Below are 25,788 nucleotides of genomic sequence, written 5' to 3' on the forward strand. Positions count from 1 at the left end.
CCTTGCATGTGGTCAGTCACAAAAATCACTCTTTACAGGTGAGGAACCTCCCTGCCACTTGAGCCTCTCTTCTTGTTCTCTGCTACCTCACAGTGCTTTGCCTTTGTTCTGTCAAGGCAAGCGGGGTAGGGGGGGTGCCTTTAAATGAAGCTCTGGGATATAGGCACTCATCATTTATATTTTCTGCAAAAGCTGAGGAGGCCTACCTGTAGACAGAGGCATTCCTTGAAATAAAGATGATGCTGGAAGTGTTGCTCCATGCTTTTTTCTTTGTATTTTTTTAAATAAATAAGATGGGGAAGAGAGCCTCTTGTCTACAGGCACACATGTTGCCTATATTAATGCTAGTGCAATGCATGCTTTAAATTAAGCCCAAAGCTTGGACTGTAATCTGAATCTGTGCAGAGCTGGCACAGATCACTCCTTTAAAACAACCCTCCCTCTTCTTTAATATAGGTTAATAGTATTGAATTGGCAGTTTAAAAACAAAAGGCAGGATAAAAATCTCGTAATAACTAGGAACTTCCCATGTACAAAAATTGATGTAACACAAAAACTTGATTTAGAGCCTTTGCTTCTGCAGGGGAGACTCGTTGGCTGGAATTGGTTTATGGATTCTTTATTAAAACTCGAAATAGGTGAAGCTACACTTGATCCATCTGAGTCAGTCTGGCCGGAGATGCCTGCTGTGTTCGACTCTGAGATCTTTTGTACGCTCGCTAGTGAGAGAAATGTAGGCTGACCAAGCCCATTGTTAGATGAGAAAGAATTTTGCTAAATATGTGTAAATACAAACGTACTGTGACTGAAAACTAAGAGAGATGGGAGGAGTTTTTTTCTGACCTTTGGAGTCAGCCCGGGGCAGAACCTGGACTGAGAGGCATTAAAGGGACCAGGAAGTGTAATTTCTTGAGAGCTGGGTGGGTGCCTCTACCCTTTCTTATCTCTATGCCACATGCCGTAGGGCAGCCACGTTGGGAGCGTGGCTTCCTCTGAATGGGTGGAGCTCTTGTCCGAGAACGCCGAGGTGGGGGCGTGACGCGGGTTTCCCTGATTGGTGAAGAGCGCGTCTGGGTCGGCTCCGGCTCCGGCTGGAAGGGGGTTCGCAAAGAGGTAGGGGCGGCGGGCCAGGGGAGCGTGCACGGCCCAGGCGCGTGTTTCCAGGGCTCCTTCCGAGGCAGCCGGGCACCTCCTCCGGGAGCGAAGCTGCTGGGATCTTTTCCTCCTCGTCCTGCGTGCTGGCCATATGTTTCGGACTACAACTCCCGTCACACTTGACTCTTGATTACTTTCTGTGTGGCTGATAGGAATTGTGCTCGAAACCATCTGGGGGCAGCTGGTGTCGCATTCGCTCTACTCCTTACAGTGAAGGGGAAGAGCCGCCGGTCTCTGCTACTTCAGGTGGCAATTAGGGGGCTGGATGCTTGAATGCCATTGCATAAACCAACAACAACAACAAATGTTTGGGGACGGGGGACATGAAGCGACGGTAAAACCGGCTTCTTTTGTTCTTAGGTACGCCCCTGAGGATTAGGGGCGGGTTGGCCGTTTCTGACCCAGTTCTAGAAAGTTGGTGTCGACAGCAAAAGGTGCGTGGTAGGAACGGCGGAGGCTCCGTGTCACTTGCCTGCCGCCCATCTCCCGCTGCTCCCCCGATAAAACCAGCCTCTCAGATAGGTAAACGGTATAAAAGGCAGGATAAAAATCTAGTAATAACTAGGAACTTCCCCATGTACAAAAATTGATATAACACAAAAACTTGATTTAGAGCCTTTGTTTCTGCAAGGGAGAACCCTACAGAAACAAAGGCTCTAAATCCCACGGCTGTATTTGAATCTTGAGTTGGACTAATCAAGTAATGGTTCTGCTTTTAAAGGTAACAAGTGCCCATAAAGATAATCTAATATTTCTACTAATACCAACATGTGAGGTTGCTGTTGTGTTGGCTTTTTTTTTTTGTGGTGCCTTCAAGTCAGTGTTGACTCCTGGTGACTGCCTGGACTGGGCTCTGCAGTTTTCTTGGCAAGGTTTTTCAGAAGTGCTTTGCCCTTGGCTCCTTCCCAGGGCTGAGAGGGAGTGACTGGCCCAGGGTCACCCAGCTGGTTTCGTGCCTAAGGCGGGACTAGAACTCCCAGTCTCCTGGTTTCTGGCCCAATGCCTTAACCACTGCACCAAACTAACAAATGTTACCAATGATTTATTTTTGTGACTCTTTTAGTTCTTTCTGTGAGGAACTCGTGGAATATGAGCTTCTTGCTTTTCTGTGTAATCCCCCCAACAATTGTATACATTGGTATTGACTGGCTCAGGGGGTCTAATCTGCATGATACATCTCTTGTTAACTTGAGCAGAGTTTTCTTCATAAGCTCATTTTTCTGGCTTTGTATGATAACTGTAAACTAACTACACAACCTCTGAGATTTATAGCTGAGGATTTGATCCTTCCTAGTCTGGCTCCTAGGTATTCTTGCCATTGTAGAATAGGTGGCAGCGTAATGAAATGGAATAGGTATAAACCATCATCTACATGGGGGCATTTTTCAGATATTTAGCAAGTATATAATTATAGTCAGACAATAATAAGTGAACAGCATGTCATTCCTGATCTTTAGCTAAAAACATGCCATCACACTTCTGGGACATTATCTATATCAAGTAGCTTAAGACAACATCAACAAAAAAGCAAAAGGCGTTTTAAGTACAAAACTACCTCAACCCCAAAACCAGCCCAGTCAAATATCAGAATTCAGATGAAGTTTGCAAAGGAACAGCTCCCAGGGTTCACAAGGCAGAACAAATGACCGTAAATTGCCTCAAAATCACTGTGATGGTGTTGCAGGGTGATATCGCAAAGCAGCATGTAGGGAGGAGGGGACCCTGTTGTGTGAAGGCTTCTAGTTCTCGCTGTTCCTTTGGACCCAGAAGTTGTGCTCAGCAGTCATTCTGTTCAGTGGCTTCCTTTGATGGACGGAGTGATTCAAGTACTTTAAAAGGCCTTTTTGTGGTGTCAGAGATGGAGTGAAATTGTTCTTTTCTGTGCCACAAATGGGATGCAGAGTGTGCTTCCCCACTGATTTAATTCTCAGGAGGAAAGAAGGGCTGGCTTTCGAGGAGGTACAGTCGCACATCACAGTAGGAAATCCTATCAAGGAAGGGCATAACTGAGACTGTGTCCATTATTTCATTTTTCACAGAAGGAGTTGCCATAGAGGGAGGTACGGAAAAAAGTGGGGGAAGAATAAAAGAAGAGGACGAGGTAGAGAGAAAGATTAGGAGAACAAAGGAGGTGGGCACAAAGAAAGATGGAGAGAATAGTGCTAAGTACAATAGTTTTGTTTAAGTCTGAGCTGTGAGTAACAGCTTGCTTTATTGTATTCATCCTTGCAGTGTTCCTTGTTGCTGCCAAGCTGCTGACTCCATATATGTAGAAAGGAATACTAATAGCAGCTAGTGACGGAGCATGCTCATTGAGTGGCAGGGTTTGGTCTAGTGGCTAAGGCACCAGGCTTGAAACCAGGAGACCGTGAGTTCTAGTCCTGCCTTAGACGTGAAAGCTGGCGGGGTGACCTTGGGCCAGTCCCTCTCTCTCAGCCCAACTCACCTCACAGGGTTGTTGTTGTGGGGAAAAGAGGAGGAGGAAGGAGTACTTGGTATGTTCCCACCTTGAGTTATTTATAAAAATAATAAAGGCAGGATAAAAAATCTAAAAAAATAAGGGTGGAATCACCTCTGCCAGGTGTATAGAACCTGTGGCTCCCAGATGTCACTGACTTGCAACTCTGAGCAGCCCCAGCCATCATAGTTACTGGGAAGTGATGCTGAATCAGTTTTACTTAGACAGCCATGGATTTCCCACCCAAACCCTATGATATCATCCAAAAAGAAAATAAAATTAAGAAAAGAAGCAGTTTTAGTGGAAACTTGTGCACATATATCATTTTTTAAAAAGTATACAGGGACTACTTATTTGAATCACTGTGAACTCTCATATTAATTATGCAGTATGCATTTAAAGTATATGCTAAATCAGTTTGCACACTGGTGGTATAAGCTTACTCAAGAAGTATTCTCCATGATGGATTTGCTCTTGACTAAAGAGCATTCTCTGAGATGAGATTAGGTTCATAACTTATTTTTATGAAATTTGCCCATGCATCAATGTCTTTGGAACAGAGCACTGGGATATACAGTTTGGAACAGTAATATTCACAGCTTAGTGTCATTTTGGTTTTCTGTGGAATACAGTAAAATTGTATAATGTGAAAATAATTGATGGAAATGGGGAGAGATCTATTAATCAGCTGTCTAATTTCAGGTTGCAATGTCTCACAGCATCTGGTTTTGGTCCATTGTGACAAAGCTGAATTTGATGGTCTTGCTGCTTTTCATAACAAGTTTCTCTTCCTGCTTGAATGACAGAGTTTCAGTAAGTATTTTTAATAATCAAATATTAAATATGTTTCAACAAAGAAAGTTAAGTGATCAGCAAGAATGAATGTTGGCAAGTGGGAGGGTAATCTCTTTTTAACACAGTGGGAGTTGCTGTGTTTTCAATGCAGATGGTTATCCACATATTTAATCAGTTTTCTAAAAGACCTTCTAATACATCTGTAACAAGTAGAATATTTTCAGTACTAAAATAATATATATGCAGATCTACAACCAGCCATCTCTTTTTTCCCAAAGGAATTTGCTCTGACAAAAAAAGAAGAGAGTGATTTAAAAGAACAGAACAAGGAAGAATTGGAGGTGATCGAAGAGGAGGAGGAGGATCTTCATTCTGAAGACTTGGAAGTCTTTTACCCAACAAATCAGTGGCAGATTGTCCAGCCAGGTAATGTAAACACAGTTAATTTTTAGAGCTATGCAAATAATTCAGAAGGTAGGCTTGCAAAATGACTAAAGCACTCATCATACCCTACTGCTCAAAGTGTTGTTAGGTAAGACCTGCTGGATTAGGCCAGGACGTAACTTAATCCAGTTTTTTCCCAGTGACAGTCCAGTGCCTGTTAGGTGTTTACATGTAGGAGATGGAGAGATAGCCCTCTTCCACCACTGTTTCCCTGCAACTGATATTTGGAGGCATACTGTCCCCAACCTAGAGGAAACTGTGTCTGTAATAGCCCTTGATAGACCTGTCTTCCATGTACGTATTTTGTCCATTGCCCTTTTAAAGATCCACGTTAGTGGTCATCACCAAGTTTTGTACTGAATTCTGCAGGTTAATGATGTGCTTTGCTTCAGTGGCAGTGCAAGCAAAAGTGTCCTCTGTGGTTGCATGGGGAGGCACTCGGTGATCCTTTCAGAAGACCCAGCATCACAACACTGGGGTACTTAGATGAGCAGAAAAGTGATTTACATTAGTTTATATGCTTATCCACAGGAATTAAGATTTAGTTAAGCTTGCAAATCTCAGTTGATCAAAGACTCTGTTGATTAATTGGTGGAAGGTAGTTTTAATAAATGAGACTGCTACTTAAGATGCTACATTCTTGAAGCTGCATTCAGTAGTATGTGCCTTAAGGGAAAAAATGTTAAAGATAATGTTTTTAATGAATGGAAGTTGAAACTAATATCTAAGTTATTAATATTTCCTTCAGTATCTCAAAACTAAAAGAAAACCATATACAATGAGGTTTTGATAATGTGCATGCTTTTTAAAAACGGAGTCAGTTATCCTTTAATTAGATTATACCTTTTTGCCTATTTACATCTTGGAGGTGCAGACATGAAGCTAAATTGTGAAATGTACACATAAGCAAAATGCTTATAGTGCTTAGACTGCTTATAATCATATTTTTATACACAAAAGCTAAACTTAACATGTGTGGAATGTACTGTTCAAATGCAGTCTATTCTTGGTTGATTAAATAACATCTAAAAAAGACAAAACCAATATTGTATAATCTGTTTTCACTATTATTTTCTCTAATGCCATAAACACATTCAGTTCTCAAATAAAAATGGCTGTGGATTCCAAACTTTTCTGAGATTTCATGTCTCATGGTGGATACTCTTGAAAAATTGCCAGATTACTTCAATTATAGGTTATATTGATGGAAATCTCAATCTTTTCATTTATGTATTTCCTTACATAATGTAGAAACACAATTTTGACTGAATATCTGTTGTTTTTCTATATACATATATTAATTCTGTTCACTTTAAAATTTGTGTCTTATTTAAAATACACATTTATCTCACTTTGATTCTGTTCTCATGTTAGCTGAATGGCTCAATATTTGCATTTTCAGTCCTTCAATTGAGCTTTTTTTGCAGGCCTTTTTGTTAACAATTTAAAAAGTTCAGATCTCCTTTGAATTAAACTTGACTCCTAGTGACTTCATAGACATGCTGAGTATGCTAGTTTTTCAAAGATAAGCATATAGATGACAGAATATTTCACAGAAAATCTAGACTACTCCCATTCTTCTCTCCTAGAAATTATTCCCATGTTTCTTATCCTGTAAAGCCCATTGCCATAAATGTCCTGTGAGTATGGAAGCTCATCAGTTGCTCATCATTGGGGGTCGGGGGTGTTAAGCAAAGTATCTCTTATAATTTTCAGATTACATACTTTTTCATGTGTTAGATCAGCCTATCTCAACCTTTTGACCCTGGAGGAACCCTTGAAATGTTTTTCAGGCCTCGGGGAACCCCTGCACATTCAGGCTCAAATACAGGCCAGAAGTTACAAAATTATTATATTCGTTTCATGGGTAGGCCTGTATATATGCATTAACAGTGTTCTTAAACTAAAAATAAAGAATGAAACTTACCTCTTTGATATGAAGTTGCCCGAGTTTGAAATAATTTTTTAAATAAATCGTGATCTCCCAGGGAACCCCTAGTGACCTCTTATGGAACCCTAAGGTGCCACAGAACCCTGGTTGAGAAACCCTGTGTTAGATTATCAGATTATTTTTGAATGACCCAATTTTTGATTCCAATTAATAGTCACCGATTACCCAAGTTCACTCTCAGCAGAAATTAGGACTTCAGCAAAACGTATTGTTTTAAAATAGATTTGTAATTTTATGCTGCAAGGATTCAGATAACGATACAATTCTGACTGTTGATAACAGTGCTCTGTCTGCATTTGATATGTATACAAATTGGCCCTGGTTTCCATAATAGTAATCTCTGTAAAAGGAGTGGTTAAATATGGTAGAGTAGCACATAATCCACTGATTTATGCAACCAGATTTGTGATTCTCCAGGTATTGCTGAATTACAGTTCCCAGAATCTGCACAGAACATGTCCACGGTGAGAAGTGCTGGAAATTGTTCAGCATCTGGGGGCACAGCAGGTGTCCCCATCTAGATGACATTACAGTAGACTAATATGATGGAACTTTAATATTCTTTCATTTTTTTTAATTGGTTCTCTTTTGGAATATAATTTTGAATATGGAACAGAAAGAAACACATTTGAAGACTAAATCTCTTAACTTCTTATTTATAGGTCAAGCTATTCCTGCAGGATTACATGTACAATTAAATCTTCACACTGGAGAAAAATTAGCCAAGCTTCCAGATGACAACAAAGAAAAAAGTAATGTGAAAGAGTCTCCAAAAAGTAAAAGGTACACTGATTTAAAAGCCTTCTTTTTTTTTTTTGTTAAACTGGAAGTGGATCAGCTTCTGTCAGTTTCATTGTTTCTTTGAGAGGGGAAGCTTTCAGTAGATGCTTCTTTCTAGAGCAAGGCCTTTCATAGGTATTGTTTGAATTTTTGATCTATTAAAATAAATACACCATACTGTAAACTAGGTTCCTGATAACACTGGAATGATATAATCACAATGCATGCCAAGTACAAAGCAAGGATAAAAAAATTACCAGTATAAAGTCAATGCTCCATTCAGCTTTACTGCTAGTGTTCTAGTCTTGATGCATCCAGGAGACCTTGGAATCTAGTTTCAGTATATATTTTCTGAGATGTATAGTGATGGTAAAGTTTCTCTTTTCTGCTCCTGCCCAATCTTTAGTGTGATACATATGTCATCATCTCCCAACCGTGCTCCTCCAGATGCCCTGTAGGGCAGATTAGCCAGACTATATACAAGAGAATGAATGAACACAAATCATACATCATAACTCAAACAGTAACAAGACAGTGACCCAACATTTCAGCCTCCCAGGACATTCCATCACTGACCTCAAGACAGCAGTAGAGGAACTTCACCAGCATTATACAAGGAGAGAGAATTACATTACAATACATTAAAAAAAAGCAGTCCATTAGAGAAGACTGGAACAGGGACAGTGGGTTCTTAGACCATTGTATCTGCCAACTGATGTGTCTCTCAGCTCTTCTGTTTTGTAAACACATTAGCTTTTTTTCTCTACCCACCCTTCTCCTGTTTCCACTTTCTGTATTCAAACTCCTGTAATAGCGAACCCGCTCTATGCATCTGATGTTGTGAGTTGCTACTCAGGAAGCTTTGCCCTAATGAAGTTGGTTAGTCTTGAAAGTGCTTACAGACTCCCTGTCTACAGTGTATTATAAAAGTACAATAATGGTTGGGATATAGTCTTTTGGAATTAGAATCAATATTGTTCCTAACTTTGGGACTTCTAAAATTAAACTAGAGAATACATAATGTATCAGGGGAATAACTTGTTGCAAGCCATCTTGAGTGCTTTCCCAAACTGGACGATGGGGTATAAATAAATAACAAATAAGAAAAATCTATCTAAGGATTTCATCAACATACCAGTAGTGGTTTTGCTTTATTACCTGTTCCTTTGGAATAAAGATAGCATTTTGATGGAAAAGTAACATTTATGTTAATCAGCATATTTCAAAACAGGTGACAATTGTGAGGACCAAGAGATTAAGGAGAAGGCAGAAATTGATGCTATATGGAAAATAAATTATTTGAGTTGAAAGAAGTTAAGATTGTCTTGCGAGGGATCAGATTTTAAAAAATAAGACAATTTATTAAGAAACTGCACGTGATGAGATGTTAGCAAATGAAACAAATATAATTTGGTGACACCAGTTTTGTTGCAGGTAGTTGGGAGCTCCTGTAATCCTATTTTATATTTGGTTACTGTTGCTCTTGAACAGAGAGATGAGCAAACAAGAGCTAAGGCTGCATCTGTGAGTTAAGAAGTATCCCTAAGAAATTATCATATATATATATATATATATAGACACACACACACACATACACAGTATGTTGATGTGGGGTAAAAAAAAAATCACAGTCAGTAATTCAGCAGTGATACATGTTTAGTTCCTGCTCTCGGGATCCTTGCATATTCTCAAGGCTGCTTGTTCTGAGCTTTGCCACAAGTGCTTTGACTCCGACAGCGAGACTGTGTGAACTCCCTGGAAACACAAAGCATCGTATGTATCTGCCTCCTCAAGGAAAGGGTTTTAACTTGCGGAGGAGCATAGGGAGACTCATAGTAGACGCAAGAGCGGTGGCTCCATGGGGTCTTTAATTGGATTATCATAAAGGAAGAGTTTTGCTCAGAACATCTGAGCAAATGACATGTAATCCCTCCACCTTCCCCCTGCTTTACTTTGGAAGATAAACCTTTCAGTTGGGGGCATTCTGAGAATTTTTGCATGTGACTTCTGGATTTATGGCTCTTGCAGAGAATGCGAAATGTGCAGAGCTGTGCTTGTTGTAACGGAGGGCATTTTTATTTTTTTATTCTTGGCATTATTTGAAACAGCCTTCCTTCAGAGAAGTCTGGTTTATTAGTCTGACAATTAATTTCAGTTTCTTAACATGCACAGGTTTGTATGAGCTCAAGTGATACAGGAAGAATATTTAGCTAAGTGTCTGACTCCTAAAACATGTAGGACCAATACATTCTTGAAGCATGTTAGCCAATACCTATCCAACTTTTTTCAAATTAGATATCGGTATATTCACTTAACAGGAGTTACAATGCACTGTTTCGGATTACATTATGAATCCGTTTGGCCAAACAGGTTCAAAACTAGTTTAAAAGTATGAACAGGAAATATTTCACAGTTACGACGGTGATGAAAAAGTAAGTAGAAAAGAAATAACTACATTTAAGGACTGCTTGTCTCTGATACTTTTGCCAGAGTTCCCATGGATATGGCCCAGTGTTCTCTGTCCCCATCCTTTCAGCATCCAAAGGAGCAGTCAGCTTCTTCCAGACTGGAAAAGTTGATCTTGTGGGTGGGGCTTATGTACATCCCCCCTCCCTCACCTCAGTCATTGCATTTCCTGTTTAGATGTATATCACTTGAGAGGAGCTTTGCTCTGAATTGGTTTTGAAGCCAGTTTGGATAGATCTCAAACAGATTCATGCAATTCAACTGCTACTTGAATTTTGGCCTTCAAATTGCAAATGACCTTGTTATCTTAGAAGGGGTCTTCAAAAAATTATAGAACTTTGAAAGGGTAAGTACAGGTAGTCCTCATTTAGCAACCACAATTGGGTCGGACAACTTGGTCGTTAAGTGAAACGGTCGCTAAGTGAAACCGCAACTGTGCTTATGATCTTACTTCAACTTTCCTTTGCTTTACAGACCTGCAAAGGCCGTAAATGCGAGGATTGGTGGTAAAGTTCATTTTTCATCACCATCGTAACTGAACGGTGGCTAAATGAGGACTGCCTGTATCACTTGCCAATAGGCGGGTTTTGCTTTATTCTCTTTAAAAGAAGTATATGGCTGCCCATCTTATACAACATAACCCCGGGCGGAGAACAACCATCAAACACTATGAATATGTGAAAAAATAAAAACTAGAAAATTAAAAAATTTTTAAAAAAAATCACACTCTAGGCAAGGCACCATGATAATCCCATACCAAACGACACATGTTTTCTCTTTTTCTTTTCATTTATTGATTTATTCATTGTATGTCTAAAGCATTCCTTAGATTTGCAGAGGCTATATCTTTTTGGTTCCCCATTTTCCTTCTACGGTGATATGTACTCCGAACAGAGAAAATGCTTTTTACTCTCAGTCAACTCTCAAATTATGTGTCTTTCTTTCAAATGACTTTTTAAATTAAAAATTTATGTTAACATTAGAGGGTTATTAGCACATGATCAAATTTTCTATCCATTTATGCAGATGACTTGTGGAGCATAGTTTAAATGACTGCAGATTTTTCTTAAAAACTTATAAAGCTCTGGTATTAAAATCAATATACAGTCTGAGTGAACTTAGCTGGTGCCATTTACTTTTTCTCCATTTTTTGGCTTAGTCAGATAAAGGGGGTCAGGATGGCTTTTATGAAGGAGATGAACCCATTTTATTGTTGACCCACTGTTTATGGTTTATGTTTTTATGCCAGGCTTGGCCAGATAGATGTTGACCCAAATTCATTCACAACGCAAGAACTCAAAAAGGCTTTGGCTAAAATGAAAGAAACCATGAAGGGGGATGATATGCCTGCACAGAAGGTATTATATGAATCCAGGAAAATGACAATGGGAAGGCTGCTGAGTACTTAGCAATCCTACGCTTAAATTCAGTAGGGAGGATGTTGATAAAGGAAGCCTATCCCGTGAAAACAAATGTGAGCCAAGAATATGGTTGCTGTCTGGTCTGGCTGAAACCTGAAGACCTCTACTTCTCTGTCATGGCTGTTTTCTTCCCTTTTCTAAAGAAAGAGAAAGAGAAACAACCCTCCAGCTTCAGTGTAGGGATGCACAGTCTTTTTTCAGATTAAGGCCCACACTGGGCCAAAAAAAGGGACCAAACGCTGTAATTTAATTTAATTTAAATTAGAACACGGTGAAAATAAAATACGGTCAGTATGCACACAAATCATAATTTATCTTTGTGTTCACATCACAAATTGCAATGGGGGGGGGCGATTTTTAGAAGGGGTCTGCTTTAATGGACCAGTCTTTGACCTCTAAATGGCTTTGTTCATTCTTTTGTTTACTAATGCTTTTGTGAGGATCCATGCATGACAGCAGGTAAGAAAGCTGATTTAGTACTCACCAGTAAGTGTATCCATCCATTCTTTACTTACAGGATTCAAATGGCAATGAATTCTGCATGAATAATTTTTTTTTAAATAAGAAACTTGGGCAGTTCCCAGACAACTGCAGGAGATGTTCCAGTTTCTTATAAAGACATTTGAGCATCAGCTCATCACCTACCTACCAAAAAACACATGCTTATCCCAGATAAGCAGGTGAAAGACCATACTGTGGCTTAAATTGTGTTCTAACATTGCAGAGACTTTTCCAGGTGTTTTTCACTTTTCTAAGTCTCCTCCTCATTCTGGTATGTAGATGTTTCAAATTAGGGGCCAGTTTCTTTGCTTTTTGAATCCATTGCTTCAATGTATGCATATGTCGGTTGACATTGAGCATGTGACTGCTAGCAAGCAAAACAACAGAAATAACAGACATTGAATAGAAATGGCCTTTTTAAAACCCAGAGGGTTGTTTTTTCTCTCTCTCTCTCTCTCCCCCCACCCCCCACCTCAGTTTCTAGAAGGAAACAGCCCTAGAATGATAACAGGAATCTTACAAAAACAGTAGATTGGGTGTTAAGCAATATGTTTCTGGCTGTTTCTGGCTGCATAATAATAGAGGTTGTTTATATGTAACTAAAAGGCACCATTTGTTTGGGGAAACAAAATAATGTCTGCATGTTTCCTTTTGGCTTGTACTCTTTTGGTTTGCTGCCCCCATTTTCAAGACTCATCAGGAAGATGTCCAGCGTAGGTTCCGTTCCATCGAAAAGCTGAAGGAAGAATTCAGGGAGCTCAACCTGCAGCTGGAAACCGATCTTGAAATTATGCTTAAACTAATCAACAAATTTAACAATTCAGCTTCAACACTTGAAGAGAAAATTACAGCACTTTCCGATCTTGAGTACTACGTCCATCAGGTAAAAAGGTTCTAAAAATATTGGCAGTTGTTGGGGGCATTCCGGGAATTGACATTTATATGAATCTGTGTCTGGTAGAAACAGGTGTTACAGAATTCAGCCTTCTTGAACAAGGAACCTGAATTCATTCGTTCACATTTTGACTCATGCATGAATTCTACAACAACTTTGTTCTTACTGCAAAGTTCTTACTACAAAGGCTTCCCCTGATTCATCAAGGCTAAGATTAACTCTGTCTTAATCACATCCCATGTCAGCTTAGTCATTTTATGATTAAAGTTCTAAGTTCTCATTCCACATCATTTGTACTAGCTGATGTGTTTCTAATCTGCTTATTACCAGTTCCCAAACGTTTTTAACTCTCTAACTTTGTTAATTAAGTTATATTTAGATTACTGTTTAACTCACTAGATTCCCAGGGGTTATTCTAAAGAAATACGAACATGTATTCTAAAGCCTCTTGATCATTTAGTATCTAGAACATGTGTGGATTGATTTATCTGCTTTCCTGTGTATATGTTTTTAATTCAGTACTTACCTGAATGTGGAACTGTATCTTTTATAGGTGGATAATGCAAAAGATTTGCTTTCCCTTGGTGGTCTACAACTTTTGATTAATGGGCTAAACAGCAGTGAACCACTGATGAAGGAATATGCCTCTTTTGTACTGGGAGCTGCACTGTCCAGGTGAGCACCTCTGTGTATATGTGTGGCTTTAAGAATCTGGGGGGAAAAGGAATAACCTGAAGAAGGTGTCAGTACCCGTTCCACAGTTGGAAAAGTGGACACAGATCTTAGCAGCAACGCCATGTGCTCATCTGTTTGGAGTTCCTGTTGTCACAACTGGTCAATCCAGAAGTGAGTACAGTAAAGATACCCTGTGGTTGCTAAGCAGCTGCAGATGGCTGTTTTTACCTCTTTTGGAATTTGCAAAACAGCTACCCACCTGCTGAAGTGTGGCTTTCACATAGGAAATTGCTGCCCCATCTATATGGCAAGGTGAGAGAAACAAACCATGAGGAAGGAGATAATAATTAGATTTTAAAGTATGCCTTGCGGAAAGGATTCCAGTGTCAGAAACAAAGCATGCAAGGAGGAATATATGCTTTCTGAGATTATAACAAAAACAAAATTCAGAATCCCCCAAAGGCCCAGATCAGATAAAATTGAACTTAGTATTCATTATTTCAGGAAAGATGATTTGCAACCTTGCAGTCCCCGCCCGCACCATGGGTTTTCATTAATAGGTCCTATGTATCTCTGTCCTTACCAGTCATACTCAGATAAATGCTTCAGAATTTTGCATTGGTCTGGCTGTTTGTCATGGGTTTCCTTAGGTCTCTCCTCAAAGCAAAATCTCAAACCTCTGCTTTGATCCTTCAACTTTAGGATGCCATTAAGATTTTAAAGTGCCATTGGATGGTGATGTGAATTCTGGAGCTTGTCCATGAATATCACAACATTTGGAAATTGATTATCACAGCTCCACCCTGTCATGGCATGGTTTAATGAGATTGTGTATGGGGACTGGGTATTGGGCATGTTGTATAAGCATCAAAATCAAATTCATTGTTTGCTAGTTTGTCTACGCCTTCCTATGAAGTCATATTTTGGGAACCCAGCCTGTATTATGTTGCAGATTAACAAAATCAAGTTTTTAAAAAGTCAATTTGAGCATTTCCAATCCATTATGTTGTCAGGTTCATTCAACGGCGTTCATTTCAGAAGTCATTCTGGGGTTTGACCTGGGACTTGATTAGTACATTGTGTTACCAAACACCACCTCACCTGCTAGCATTTTAAATGCTTTAAGGAAAAGTAAATCAATACAGAAATTTAGAGCTGACAGTGCATAGAAACCTGCACCTTATTGCTTTAATGGACCATATAGAAATTGCTTAAATGCATGTCAGTGTTAAGATACAAACTGTAGAACCAAAACAGAAGAATTGAACGGCCGTGTATAGCAGTGTTTGAAGAAGCTGAAATCACACTGAGTATAACAGATTTCACAATTTGTGAACCAGTATCTATTGTCTCTGTCAGATAATAGATAGTGTTTTCAGTTCATTCAACTATCTTTCAAATGTTTTAATGTTGGCATAGGTTAAAAAGTAACGAAGTCTCAAATGTACCTATTCAGAGGCAAGTACATTAAAAGCTTTTATAGCTCAGCATGATCCTGTAAAGGACATGTCTGAATGCTGAAGCTTTATGCCCATTGTTAGAAGCAAAATGGTCTTTCTGCATGCATTTGCAAAATAGCTGTGTTGAAGTCTTCTGTTTTAATAAGAAACTGAATAGCTGTGTTGAAGTCTTCTGTTTCTATAAGAACAAAAGGCTAATATTAATTTCAAGGGCATTGTAGTCCATCAAGATGATGATGAAAATCATCTTTTGTCCCTCTACAAAAAGAGATCACTATCTGCTGCCCTACTTTGCTAGCCGTATGTTTTTGAATCCTCAAATCGATAGATAGTGAAAGTCAGGAATGACACTTCCTAGGGCTTCCTTAATCATTGCAAACCTATATTCTGTTCCTAATTCAGGGTCATGCTGCTGAAAGAAGGCTTGCAGGGGCCCACCCCCACAGAAGCAGTATACTGTTGCTGTTACATGCAGTGCTTGGCCATTCATGTGGTTGTGGTCTTGGAAGTACATTCAGTGGGAGAAGAGGAATCCATTGTCATGGGCCCAAGTCCCCTCAGTACTTCTCCATGTCATCAGGGAAAGGAGTCTTTCCCGGTTTGCTCTCTCAGATGTTTCAGTGTGACGTGAATGAGTCCTGAGGCTTGGGCTCACCTCTAATGCTCTTGTGAGGAAGAATGTGGAAATGTTTGCTTCCATTTTCAATGATTCACAGTTATTTTTTTTTCCTAAACAATTATTAATTGAAATTACGGTTAGTCAAGATCAAGCCCTGGTTAGTGTCCCCTCTCCTTCCCACCTCTCTTAAGACATCGTTTCACTACGTTTAGTTGAAAGAAAGGGATTTTTGCTTTATTTTTAAAAAGCTTCGGCTTTGCCAGTAGGAATATATTATTCCTGGTTGGAGCTTCCAGGGATTTCCCCATTCCCACGTCCACTTGCGGCTGGAATGCAGTTAGGCTTTCCTGGCCCTTTTGGTCTCCCTTGGGAAAGAAAGGTCTCCTCTTTGGGGGGCTGGAAAGACCTTTCTCATAGATTCCTGTGAGGACTGCTGTTGGTAATGGTACCCATCTCTTTTCATTCCTCTCTCACAAGAACTCCTATAGTTATAGTGACCACTCAGCATGTCCTTTATTATAAAGACTAGCCCTTTATTTCAGAAAGCTGTCCTTTGGATTTATTTATTTTTTTCAAAAACTCACGTCTGTCCTTTATTTTGGTGATTTGACTTTTACTGTACAAATGGTGCCACTTAATGCACAGCCTTCCACTTTCATGTGAAAAATAGGGAAATTGAATTGTCTTTTAAAAATAAATTTACACATACTGTTGGATTTTAGATATTTTTTATTATAATATGCCTTTTTATACTGTTTTTCTTGGTTGTAGTCTTGATTTTTCCTTTGTAAAGCAACGTTAAAATATAAACATTTTTTTTTTTGGTATTCTTATGAACCTCTTTCAGATTTGCCCCTTTTTCAGGTTTGTCCTTTATTTGTTCCAAGAAAATATAGTCCCGGTACCTATAATTAATTATCTGAAAAGGGGGTTTCCCAGAGAAACTTAATCTTCATACTTATAAATACAGGCTTTGCTCCTTTAAGCCATGTTTTCTCTTCTGTGCATATTTACCAACTTTCCATGGCACTCTTTAATTTGGCCAGAGCAGGCCCTGACAGGATCGAACAAAAAACTAGCGGGGGCTGCTGGCCGCCTGGCCAATATTCATAAGAGCTGCCACTTCAGTAGCAGCTGCGAGGACCGAACTGGCATCCACAGCCTTCCCTTCCAACCAACACTGAAGTGTAATTACCATGGCAACCGTTGCTGGGGGCGGGCCCTCCTAAGAGAAGTGAGTCCTGCCTTGCAGAGAACAATAGGAGCTGCTTTGCAAACATGTTGCATCACCCCTTGCTGGCGGGCAAGGAGGTAGCCATGCTGAACTAAGCTGGCTGCTCCAGAGGGTCAAGGGGTTGATCAAAGGCAGTAATTGCTGTCTCTCTCATAAAACAATCCGTGGGCTGAATGGTACAAGCAATATTTTCTCCGTATATCACTCTTGTAAAAGATGTGTTCGTCTCTGAGAGGGGGAAATCAGAGGCTGTTGAAGGCAGGAAGGTCCAAGGAAAAGGGCATTAAAGCAGAAGAAGTGCTTTTGCGCTAGATCATCTCGGGAGGCATTTGAACCCAGCAAAGCAGCTAGCCACATGATGGAGCCACAAGGGGAACAGTTCTCACTCATGTTCCCCAGCAATTATGTTGAGGAACATAATGTCTTGGATACTAGGTAGTGATTTCTGATGGCCATTGATAGCCTTGTCCTACACAGATGAATGTAATCAAAACTTTAAAGCTAGCCCTGTTGGTTGCCATTCCTTAGCTGTGAAAGTGGATTCTGTGATCAGCTCTGGGCTCTGTGAATAAGTTCTTCCTTTTGTTGGTCCTGAATCTCTTATTGTTCAGCTTCATTGGGTGATTCATGCCTTTTGTAGCATGAAAAAGGGAAGAGGGAAAAAAATCTCTAGACCATACATAATTTGATATATCCCTCTTAATATCCCTCCCTTCCTTTTTTGCTATGTGAAGGAGCCCCATAGAGTGCAACCTTTCCTTGTGTTCTAATTGAAGTCAGCACGATCTGTCTGGCTCATCAAAGCTATTGTATGGTCTGAAGGCACATGATACAGCAACCTTCATGAAGCATAGCAGCTCTGGGTCCTGGAACCCTCCTGTGATCACCTTCAATTTCTGTAGGAGAAAGCCAGGCAATAAATGTCATGTTAATTTTTTTCCCTCGGTGCTAGCTAATGAGAATTTGACCCATTTATAATCCTTGAGGGAAATAGCATCTGAATTGTTATGCTCTGGCTTTTATGGAGGGAATATCTGTTCTTCTTGATCTGAAAGTCTGACCCTAAAATACAATAATTATGTTTTAAATACATTATCATGTTAATAGGAACAGAAAAGGCCAGGGAGATATGGAAAATGAGCTTGAATTTTTTAAAAAAGTCAATAGATGTGACATAGATTGAGCAAGTTAATGGAATAAACTGTGAAATGAAGCTGAGGGAAGAGAGCAAGGGAAGATGTTACTTTGTTTAAAGCATTGCCTAGAACGCAGGAAAGGTGTTTTATTCATAAAAGTTACTGCAGTACCTACAAAAGATCAGCCAAAATGGCTGAAGTACCTTTCATACCCTAGCTATCATGTTATTGGTTATTCCCTCTTACTGCGTTGCTGACTTATTCTCCAATACCCATCCACTGTTTATTGTCTTGATATGTTTATGGCACTGCAATATTGCTTTGTATGCTAGTTGGCACTGCTAGCTATCTTAAATGGCTTTTTTCCCTTTCCACTGTCATTTTCTCCAAATGAAAATGAAGAGTGTTTCCTTTGAAGAGAAGTCAACATAATTGTGGCATCTCACTGCATGCCCAGAGTGGATCTTTATTTCATGTGTGCTATCTTTATATCTTGGCTGGCATTGGAGGTTTATTTAAAGTTTTCAAGAAATGTGTCTCTTTAACTCTTAACAGTTTCATCCTCCAGTTGGTCCATCCACCATGAAACTTGGCTTCCTCTTCAACTTTTCTGTCCTCTTGGTCCCTTCCCATTCAGTGTGCCACCAAAACACACTGTATCTCCCTCTAAACCTTTCCAAATGTTTGTCTCACCAGTGAAAACTCTGCTCCTTAACCTGGACATCTGTCTTCTTCACTTCTCCAGTTCTATTTATTCAACGCTCCTCCTCGGATCTATACTTAAGACATATTTTCATAGAAATCTTTGGAACAACCAATATCTCATTGTAACAAAGCAGAAATGCGTGCAGTTAAAATAATTGTAAATTATTTCCTTCAACCTTTATTCCCATCATTTTCCTTTGCTGTTTCCCATATTCAGAGTGTAAGCCACATGAGATACAAATCTGCATTGTACCAAGTCCATAGAGAGTGCTGTATAAATTATAGTCACATCCTACCAACATAAAAGGTATTTATGTCTAAAACTGTCTGTAGAATGCAGGTAGTTCTTGTAACAGTTCTATCAATCACTGGCAACCAGATCAAGGAGCTAAAATGGAGCTCAGAGGCAGAACTAAGATTTTGAACTTCAGACTGACAAACCAGGCATATTTGCAGTAGAGATAGGCATGTCTTCCAGATTGGCAAGGATGTTGACATTGATCCTGTCAGTGAAGGTCACTGGGCAGATTTAAAGGTAAAAATCACTGGTACTGCTGTTTCTGCCTCCAAGATAGTCTAGGCTTGGTTGTTAACGGACATGGAAGTAACTCATATTCCTGATCAGGAAAAGCAACAGTACCTCTGCTACAGAGACCTCTCATCCGTGCCCCAATTTCCTTGAAGCGTGATTGTGATTTTCATTTTTATTCTCCTCCAGTTTAACATAATACAGCAAAATCAGGATTTGGTATTATTAATCCACAATTTACAGTTAAGGTTAGGACTGAGAAGTGTAGTTCAGGATTACTAAAACACAGTGCCAGTAGCTGCTCAGGATATGTAGTTGCAGGATGGCAGATGTGAGTTTCATATGTCGGTTTATATAGAATCAGCAAAAGAAGAAAAGGAAGAAATTTAACAGTTCTCAAATCGGAGTGGCCATTCTCCCTAATAATGTCCAGAAGAATGTGAACTTTGATCTTTTGCCATTCCAACCTAGAAGATAAAACCAAACTCTTTGCACTGTAATGCTTAGATATCTAAAAGAGCTAGAATCCTATTGTGACAATATTATTTTTTTAAAATAAAGGAAAATACTAAACCTATCAAATTGTCCTTTCATTTAAGCACATCTGCTTGTTTTTAGTAGATATGTGCATACACTTTCATGTGCATGAAATGGGGAAAAAAAATTTTTTTTTGAACCTGAAACACACATTGTGTGTTGATGAACCATTTTGGATGGGCCACGGTTGGCAGAAACAAAATTGCTCTCATCTCATGGTTAGGTGGAGTTTTGCAGCCCAGATTTGGTAACCCAACTGTTGGAACAGTTAGTCCCCCTCTTGAAGTGTTGAAGTCTTCTTTTTATAATACTCACCTAAACATTTCCATGTCTGATCATCTTCCTTAATTTTGGAGCCATTGCTAGCTGAAGATAATGCCCCACAATGCCCCTCTGGGTGACTTTGAGCTGATCATTTTCTCTTAGGCCAACTGACCTCATAGGGTTGTTATTGTAGGGATAAAATGAAGAGGGATCCTTACGCAAGCCAACTTTTGCTCCTGACCATAGGTTTGGCCAAAACAAAACCTGCAAACAGTTTTATTAGATGAGTAGGACAAAGCTCACGTGCATCACCCACTCTGTCTTCCCTCCTCGGCTCAGTAGCTTTCAGCATGGCTTATCAAACAGCCTGGGGAAGCAGCTAAGCGGGGTGGGGGTGGCAGGGGAGGAAAGGCACTGATCCTCTCTTCCCAGCACCTTCTCTCCCTTGCCCCTCCCTTAGCTGCTTCATCATGGACTTTTTCCTGCCCTTACCCCACCCCTAAAAACGCTTCTGCCAGGAAGAACGCCAATTTGATCCATATTCAGAACTAAACAGCCCTATTTCATTCCCTCTCTAGACCAAAATTACCTGTTTTGGTTCAGACATCAGCCACCCAAAAGCAACCACGCTGTGCACAGAACAGTTTGGGCAGGAATCAAAATTAAAACAATTAAAATTAAAACAGGAATTAAAAATTAAAACAGTTTGCACATCCCTAAGAAATGACACTGTATTTCTCATATTGTCGGATTGTTCCAGCAGGTGGCGACTTGTGAAGCTAAACCAACATATGTGCTATTTTGCAGTAGAATCTCTCTCCAGGGCTTCATATTCATTTTCAGCCTTGCAATATATTGTTTAAAAAATATATCGTTACCCTGACACAGTTACTTGTGATAGAAGCCAGATTGCAGTAAAGTTTAAAGGATGCTGAGGTGTTTTTGACTCTAAGGAGTTTTTATTTTCTCTCTTCCCAGCAACCCCAGAGTGCAAGTTGCAGCAATTGAAGGCGGTGCTTTACAAAAATTGCTGGTTATTTTGGCTACAGACCAGTCTTTGGCAGTAAAGAAAAAGGTACTCGGGTGGGGGTGGGGGTGGGGGAACAATGCAGAATTGAATGTTGTACTGGAATGTTCATAGTCTTCTGTGCAGGATCATAAATATCCAAGGTTGAATGATTATTACGGCTCTGCAAAAAGTGGTAAGATCAGATTATCCCTAAAATTTAAAAAGGTCGTGCCCTTTGCTGAATAGAGCTAGCAGATCTGGGCTGCAAAATCTGGATGATCACTAGATGACAACAGAGAGAGCTGGAACACCTTCTTTGCTTCCATCTCATGGCCACCTGGATTTTTGCAGCCCAGATCTGATAGCCTTATTTAAGTTTGAAAACAATTCTGACTGAAAAGCTTTAGTTGCAGATAAGGCACCATGGTACCAGGATACGTGGCTTTGAGCTTAGGCAATCCTCACGTAAGCCACCTTTTGCTCCTGGAAGAAAGGTGGGATATACCTTTTAAAGAAGTAATTGTTTATTTTGGTTTCTATTCTAACTATCTGCACAGAGGACACTTATAATCTACATTAGACAACAGTGTAAGAAAGAAAAGCGGTTGGTTGGTTGCAACCTCTATTTATGCATAACTTTTTTGTAGTCAGTGACCAGTCACATGTGACAAAAAGATATAAAATGACATTAAAAGCTCAATCTTTTCTTTTTTTTTAAAACATAGTTGTAAAATCCTAACATTTAAGGCATTTTACTTGTGTAAAGCAATGGTAACTATAAGAAATTTTGTGACTATTGTGGATATGATGATGATGATGATGATTTTTTAAACTTGTATGCCACCTGACTCTCAATGTTAATCTTCTAGTCTGATAATATAAAGCAAATAAAATCATCCCTAGACCAGATGGGGCTTTGATTAGGAGGTAGAGTTAGGGCACACCTTGCTTTAAAAAGTACCTCAAAGAAGCCTGTGGGCTGGAGTCTCAGGTTCCCCCAAGTGTAATGATTGCCTACCCTAACAGAACCAGACTCACAAGTAGGGACTTAATGATATCTGATTTATTAAAGAATAGTATGCAAATACAGAGAAAGCTGAGAATGAGCAAAAGCGCGCCAAATACAAACTAAAAACCCTTGGTGCGAACGTAATCCCTCCCCTCGCCCAAACCGTTTCAAATTCCCCACCGCAGGTGCTGGTGACAATTTCTGCTGATGTTCTGGGAAGAAAACCTTGAACACACAAAATAACCCAAACACATTCCAATCCAGCTGAATACAGATAACATCCCAGGAGACAGAATCCTCCTCCCCTCCCAACCTAAACACGCATCAGCAAAATGACATGCGAAATGTTACGATGTACGTTTCACATTGAAACAATGAACATGACACCAAGTCACAAGGGCAAGTTCATTCAGTAGAGTGGTACTGTTATACTTTCCCTCTGGTATGGTGGAGGACAAGACATTAAAACAGGCCAAACAGAGAACTCTACAGTGTATTGAACAGGTAATGCTGACTAGGTAATTTGCTGATGTTTCCTGTTTATATTCAGGTTACATAGAACACCCTAACCTGTCTGGAGAGTTACACTGAATACCTGCTGCCAAAGGGTGGCATTAACTCTTGTTGGGCCCATGGCCAGCAGAGCGTGGCAGAAGAAGCTGTACTTATTCTGGATTCTAGTTTTCTAGGAAGAGGAAGGTTGTCAGGATGCATTCTGGCAGCCAGGGAATCACTGGAGGAGTGAAGGTTAAGGCAGAAGTAGAACTGGCATAAGGGGACCCTAGACTCCAGTGGGATCACCCCTGTTTCTAAGCAGACTGCTCTGTTCAAAATGCAGCAGGTGTGCAAAATAGCAGTCTTAGGCCTTTGGACTGGATAGTCTCTAGGGGCTTTAAGTTGTTATATGGACACACCTGAAAGCTGTATAATATCTGGGAGATGGATTTGGCTTTAACAAGTTTTATGGCAACTGATAGACACTTGCCCCCTTTAATATGAAAGAAGTCCAATGTGGCCTTAGCACTGTTGTTGGCCTTATCAGAAATAGATTTAGTTTGTTCATACCAGATTCCAGAGGATTAAAATAATATGCCAGGGTATTTGAAGGATGAAACCAGGTTTGTACTGTTATTGTTTAGCTGTCATTAATGTTTATAGCATCTAAATCCCTTTGAAAAGGGCCCAGAGATGACTTCTGAAGACCAGCTTGAGTATAGCCATATTGTCAGAATAAAGAAGCAGTGCCAACTCTCTATTATTCACTTTAAAAGGATGGAATTCCATTTTAGTTGAGGTGATGACAACTGAATTCATATCAATATTGAAGGAGAGTCAGAATACAGCACTTACACTAATCTTATAAAGAGAAGGCTGTGCTTCGACTTAATGCTGTAAGGACGGGGTAGCTGAATGCTGATTGAATGATATTAAGGTGAGTATGATATCCTTGAACAAGATCAGTTTTTCAACACATGCAAACATCCTAGTGCAGCCCATCCTTCTTGTGATTCTATTTGATTTGGGAAGATCACAACCTGCCATGATAAGGTAGAACAAGCTATCTCGATGAATAAAAAGCAATAGAAATCATGTAACCAGGAGAAAATGAATAAATAAAAGGCAGTGTCTTTATTAAGCCGACTGAAGTTTTGCATTACAAGGTTTGGGGTTTCCACAAAATCATTGTTGGGTAAGATTTTCAGGAAAAACAGGGACCGAAAATACCCAGTCTGCATGATAGGAAGCTCTCTGGTATTTCATCTAAGAATGTAAGCTAGTACAGATATTGCTCAAAGCCACATTCTCCCCCCATCACCCTTCCTTCTACTGACATTTAGCCATTTTGCATCTGCAATGCTTCTGGACTGGCCCTGTGTCCATGGATTCAAACATAATTGGACAATCGAGACAGTTAAATTCTAACTCTGCTCTAGAACAAATGAATTGTCAATTCAGTTGTGCTGAACATTTGAAAGTCATCAAGTTACCTGCCCCTGCAGCAGAGTCAGGGAAATCATGACTGTGTACTGAGGGCTTCATGGACCAAGAGGAGATGGGGTAGTGTGGGGTCTGAATGAAATAAGAAAGGAGTTCTGGGAGGCAGCTCTATGCATATGGCAAAGACAAGAGAGAACAGACAGATTTTTTCTTGAGGCAGCAGGGTCTTCAGATGGTAGAAGGGGAGCTGGTAGAGCTGAAGGAGTTAAAATCATAAGCAGGAGTGTATTAGGGTATCAGATTGAGAGGGTAAGGATGGGAAGCGAGTCTAAGGTGATGAAGACAAGTGCCTTATGGCTGTTCAGCATTCCTGGTCTGTTCCCCTTAAAGATCAGCCCCATTCTACTGGAAGAACAGTGAAGAACAAATAGTGTCTGAGCTGTTTCTTCACTGAGTTGGCTTTGCCCACCCTAGGGTGGGCTTGGGTGATTGCATGGTAGAACAAAATTCTCTTAAAGGGGGAATCAAGTTCCCCAAGTCTGGTCTAGAGAGTGGTAGTGCAGACTGTCTGGCATAGCTCTAACATTCTAGTGGCAGGCCTGAATATCAACATCTTAACAAAAACAGAAGTAGACCCCGGGAGAAGATGAGATGCTTGCTTCCTACCACTGGCAGTGACCAAGATTTGAAGTTTTCACCAGGAGCAAACTCCTGAAAAACACCCTTGACTAATAGACTGGGATACAGGTTGGGGCCTTATTGGCTCTTCAGCTGTCCGCTCACTGCCTGGCATACATGCTCTAGTGATCCTTCCTCAGTGCTCAGCTTTGCTATTCTTTTTGGCTGCAAGTGCTTCAAGGTCCGCCACAAACCCTAGTCTGGTAAATAGGTCACTGCTTTTATGTGGGTTCGTGAAGCAATGTGGCCTGCTCTAATCAGCATCATGCTGTCAACCTTTTAACAAGGCCGCCTCTGAATATCCTTGCCTTAAGCTGTGTTTGAAGCTCTGAGTTTCTCTGGATGTTTGTGCGCCACAGAAAAAGGAATGAAACCGGTGGATAGGCTTGCGTATGAGCAAAATGCTACCTGAGGGAGACCACCTTCCATCTAAAGGCAGACCATTGTAGAACTCTGCACTTGCAGAAAATGTTTATGGCACGTGCCTGGAAGCTCTGCTGAACAAACTGGTAATCTTACAAAATGATCTGCCTGTGTGCCAGAGGAAAGAATGGCAGACTGGAGAATTTGTCTCCTTTTGTCTGCCCATTGCTCACTTGGAAAGGGATAATAATGGCCTTCTGCTTCAAGTGGGCCAGCCGTCAGTGGGGCATTTGTGTGTGTGTGTGTGTGTGTGTGTGTGTCCGTGTGTGCATGGTAGAAGATCTCCTCATGCTTCTCATTGATTTTATGGATTGCCCTTGAGCAAAGAGGCTCTGCAGGGTTTCTGTGCTTGCCAGTGGCCTTGGGCCTATTCACACATGTTTGCGCCGGCTAGTTACATTTTCTTTCTGTCTGTTCCTGTATAAAGAAACTACATAGGAAGATGATTCATTAGCCAAGGCTTTGCCTTCTCATCCCACTGTGCCCCATGGAAATGGTAGGATGCTTTTAACTAGCCCAGGGCTCCTACTCTACATTCTCCAAGCCACTTCTGTATCGATTGCCCTCTCATGACTGTAACTTTTAACACAACAGATTGGATAGAGAATTTGTATTCATCCTGGTGACTCAAAGCAACATCAAGTCTGGATAAAGAAGCTTTTGTACTGTTGCGAGCTCTGTAGGATGTAGACTGGCTTCATGCATT

The 25,788-nt window shown here is 40.2% G+C and overlaps 1 protein-coding gene across 4 annotated transcripts in view; it reads left to right on the plus strand.

The window, feature by feature from the left end:
• The first annotated feature begins 1,030 nt into the window (after positions 1 to 1,030).
• SIL1 (SIL1 nucleotide exchange factor) overlaps positions 1,031 to 25,788 on the plus strand; it is a 34,415-nt gene continuing 9,657 nt past the window's right edge. The window contains exons 1-9 of one of the 4 annotated variants that reach the window (XM_063315675.1): positions 1,070 to 1,113; positions 1,516 to 1,589; positions 4,316 to 4,426; positions 4,687 to 4,834; positions 7,466 to 7,586; positions 11,299 to 11,407; positions 12,663 to 12,854; positions 13,420 to 13,541; positions 21,004 to 21,100. In XM_063315675.1, the coding sequence (XP_063171745.1) occupies positions 4,322 to 4,426; positions 4,687 to 4,834; positions 7,466 to 7,586; positions 11,299 to 11,407; positions 12,663 to 12,854; positions 13,420 to 13,541; positions 21,004 to 21,100 (894 nt within the window). In that variant the 5' untranslated portion in view covers positions 1,070 to 1,113; positions 1,516 to 1,589; positions 4,316 to 4,321. Of the gene's footprint in view, positions 1,114 to 1,498; positions 1,590 to 1,818; positions 1,877 to 4,315; positions 4,427 to 4,686; positions 4,835 to 7,465; positions 7,587 to 11,298; positions 11,408 to 12,662; positions 12,855 to 13,419; positions 13,542 to 21,003; positions 21,101 to 25,788 lie in introns of those variants that run through there. The other 3 variants (XM_063315666.1, XM_063315683.1, XM_063315658.1) reach the window with 3 other exon arrangements.

This window comes from Candoia aspera, chromosome 1, assembly GCF_035149785.1.
Source record: "Candoia aspera isolate rCanAsp1 chromosome 1, rCanAsp1.hap2, whole genome shotgun sequence".
NCBI classification, from domain to species: domain Eukaryota; kingdom Metazoa; phylum Chordata; class Lepidosauria; order Squamata; family Boidae; genus Candoia; species Candoia aspera.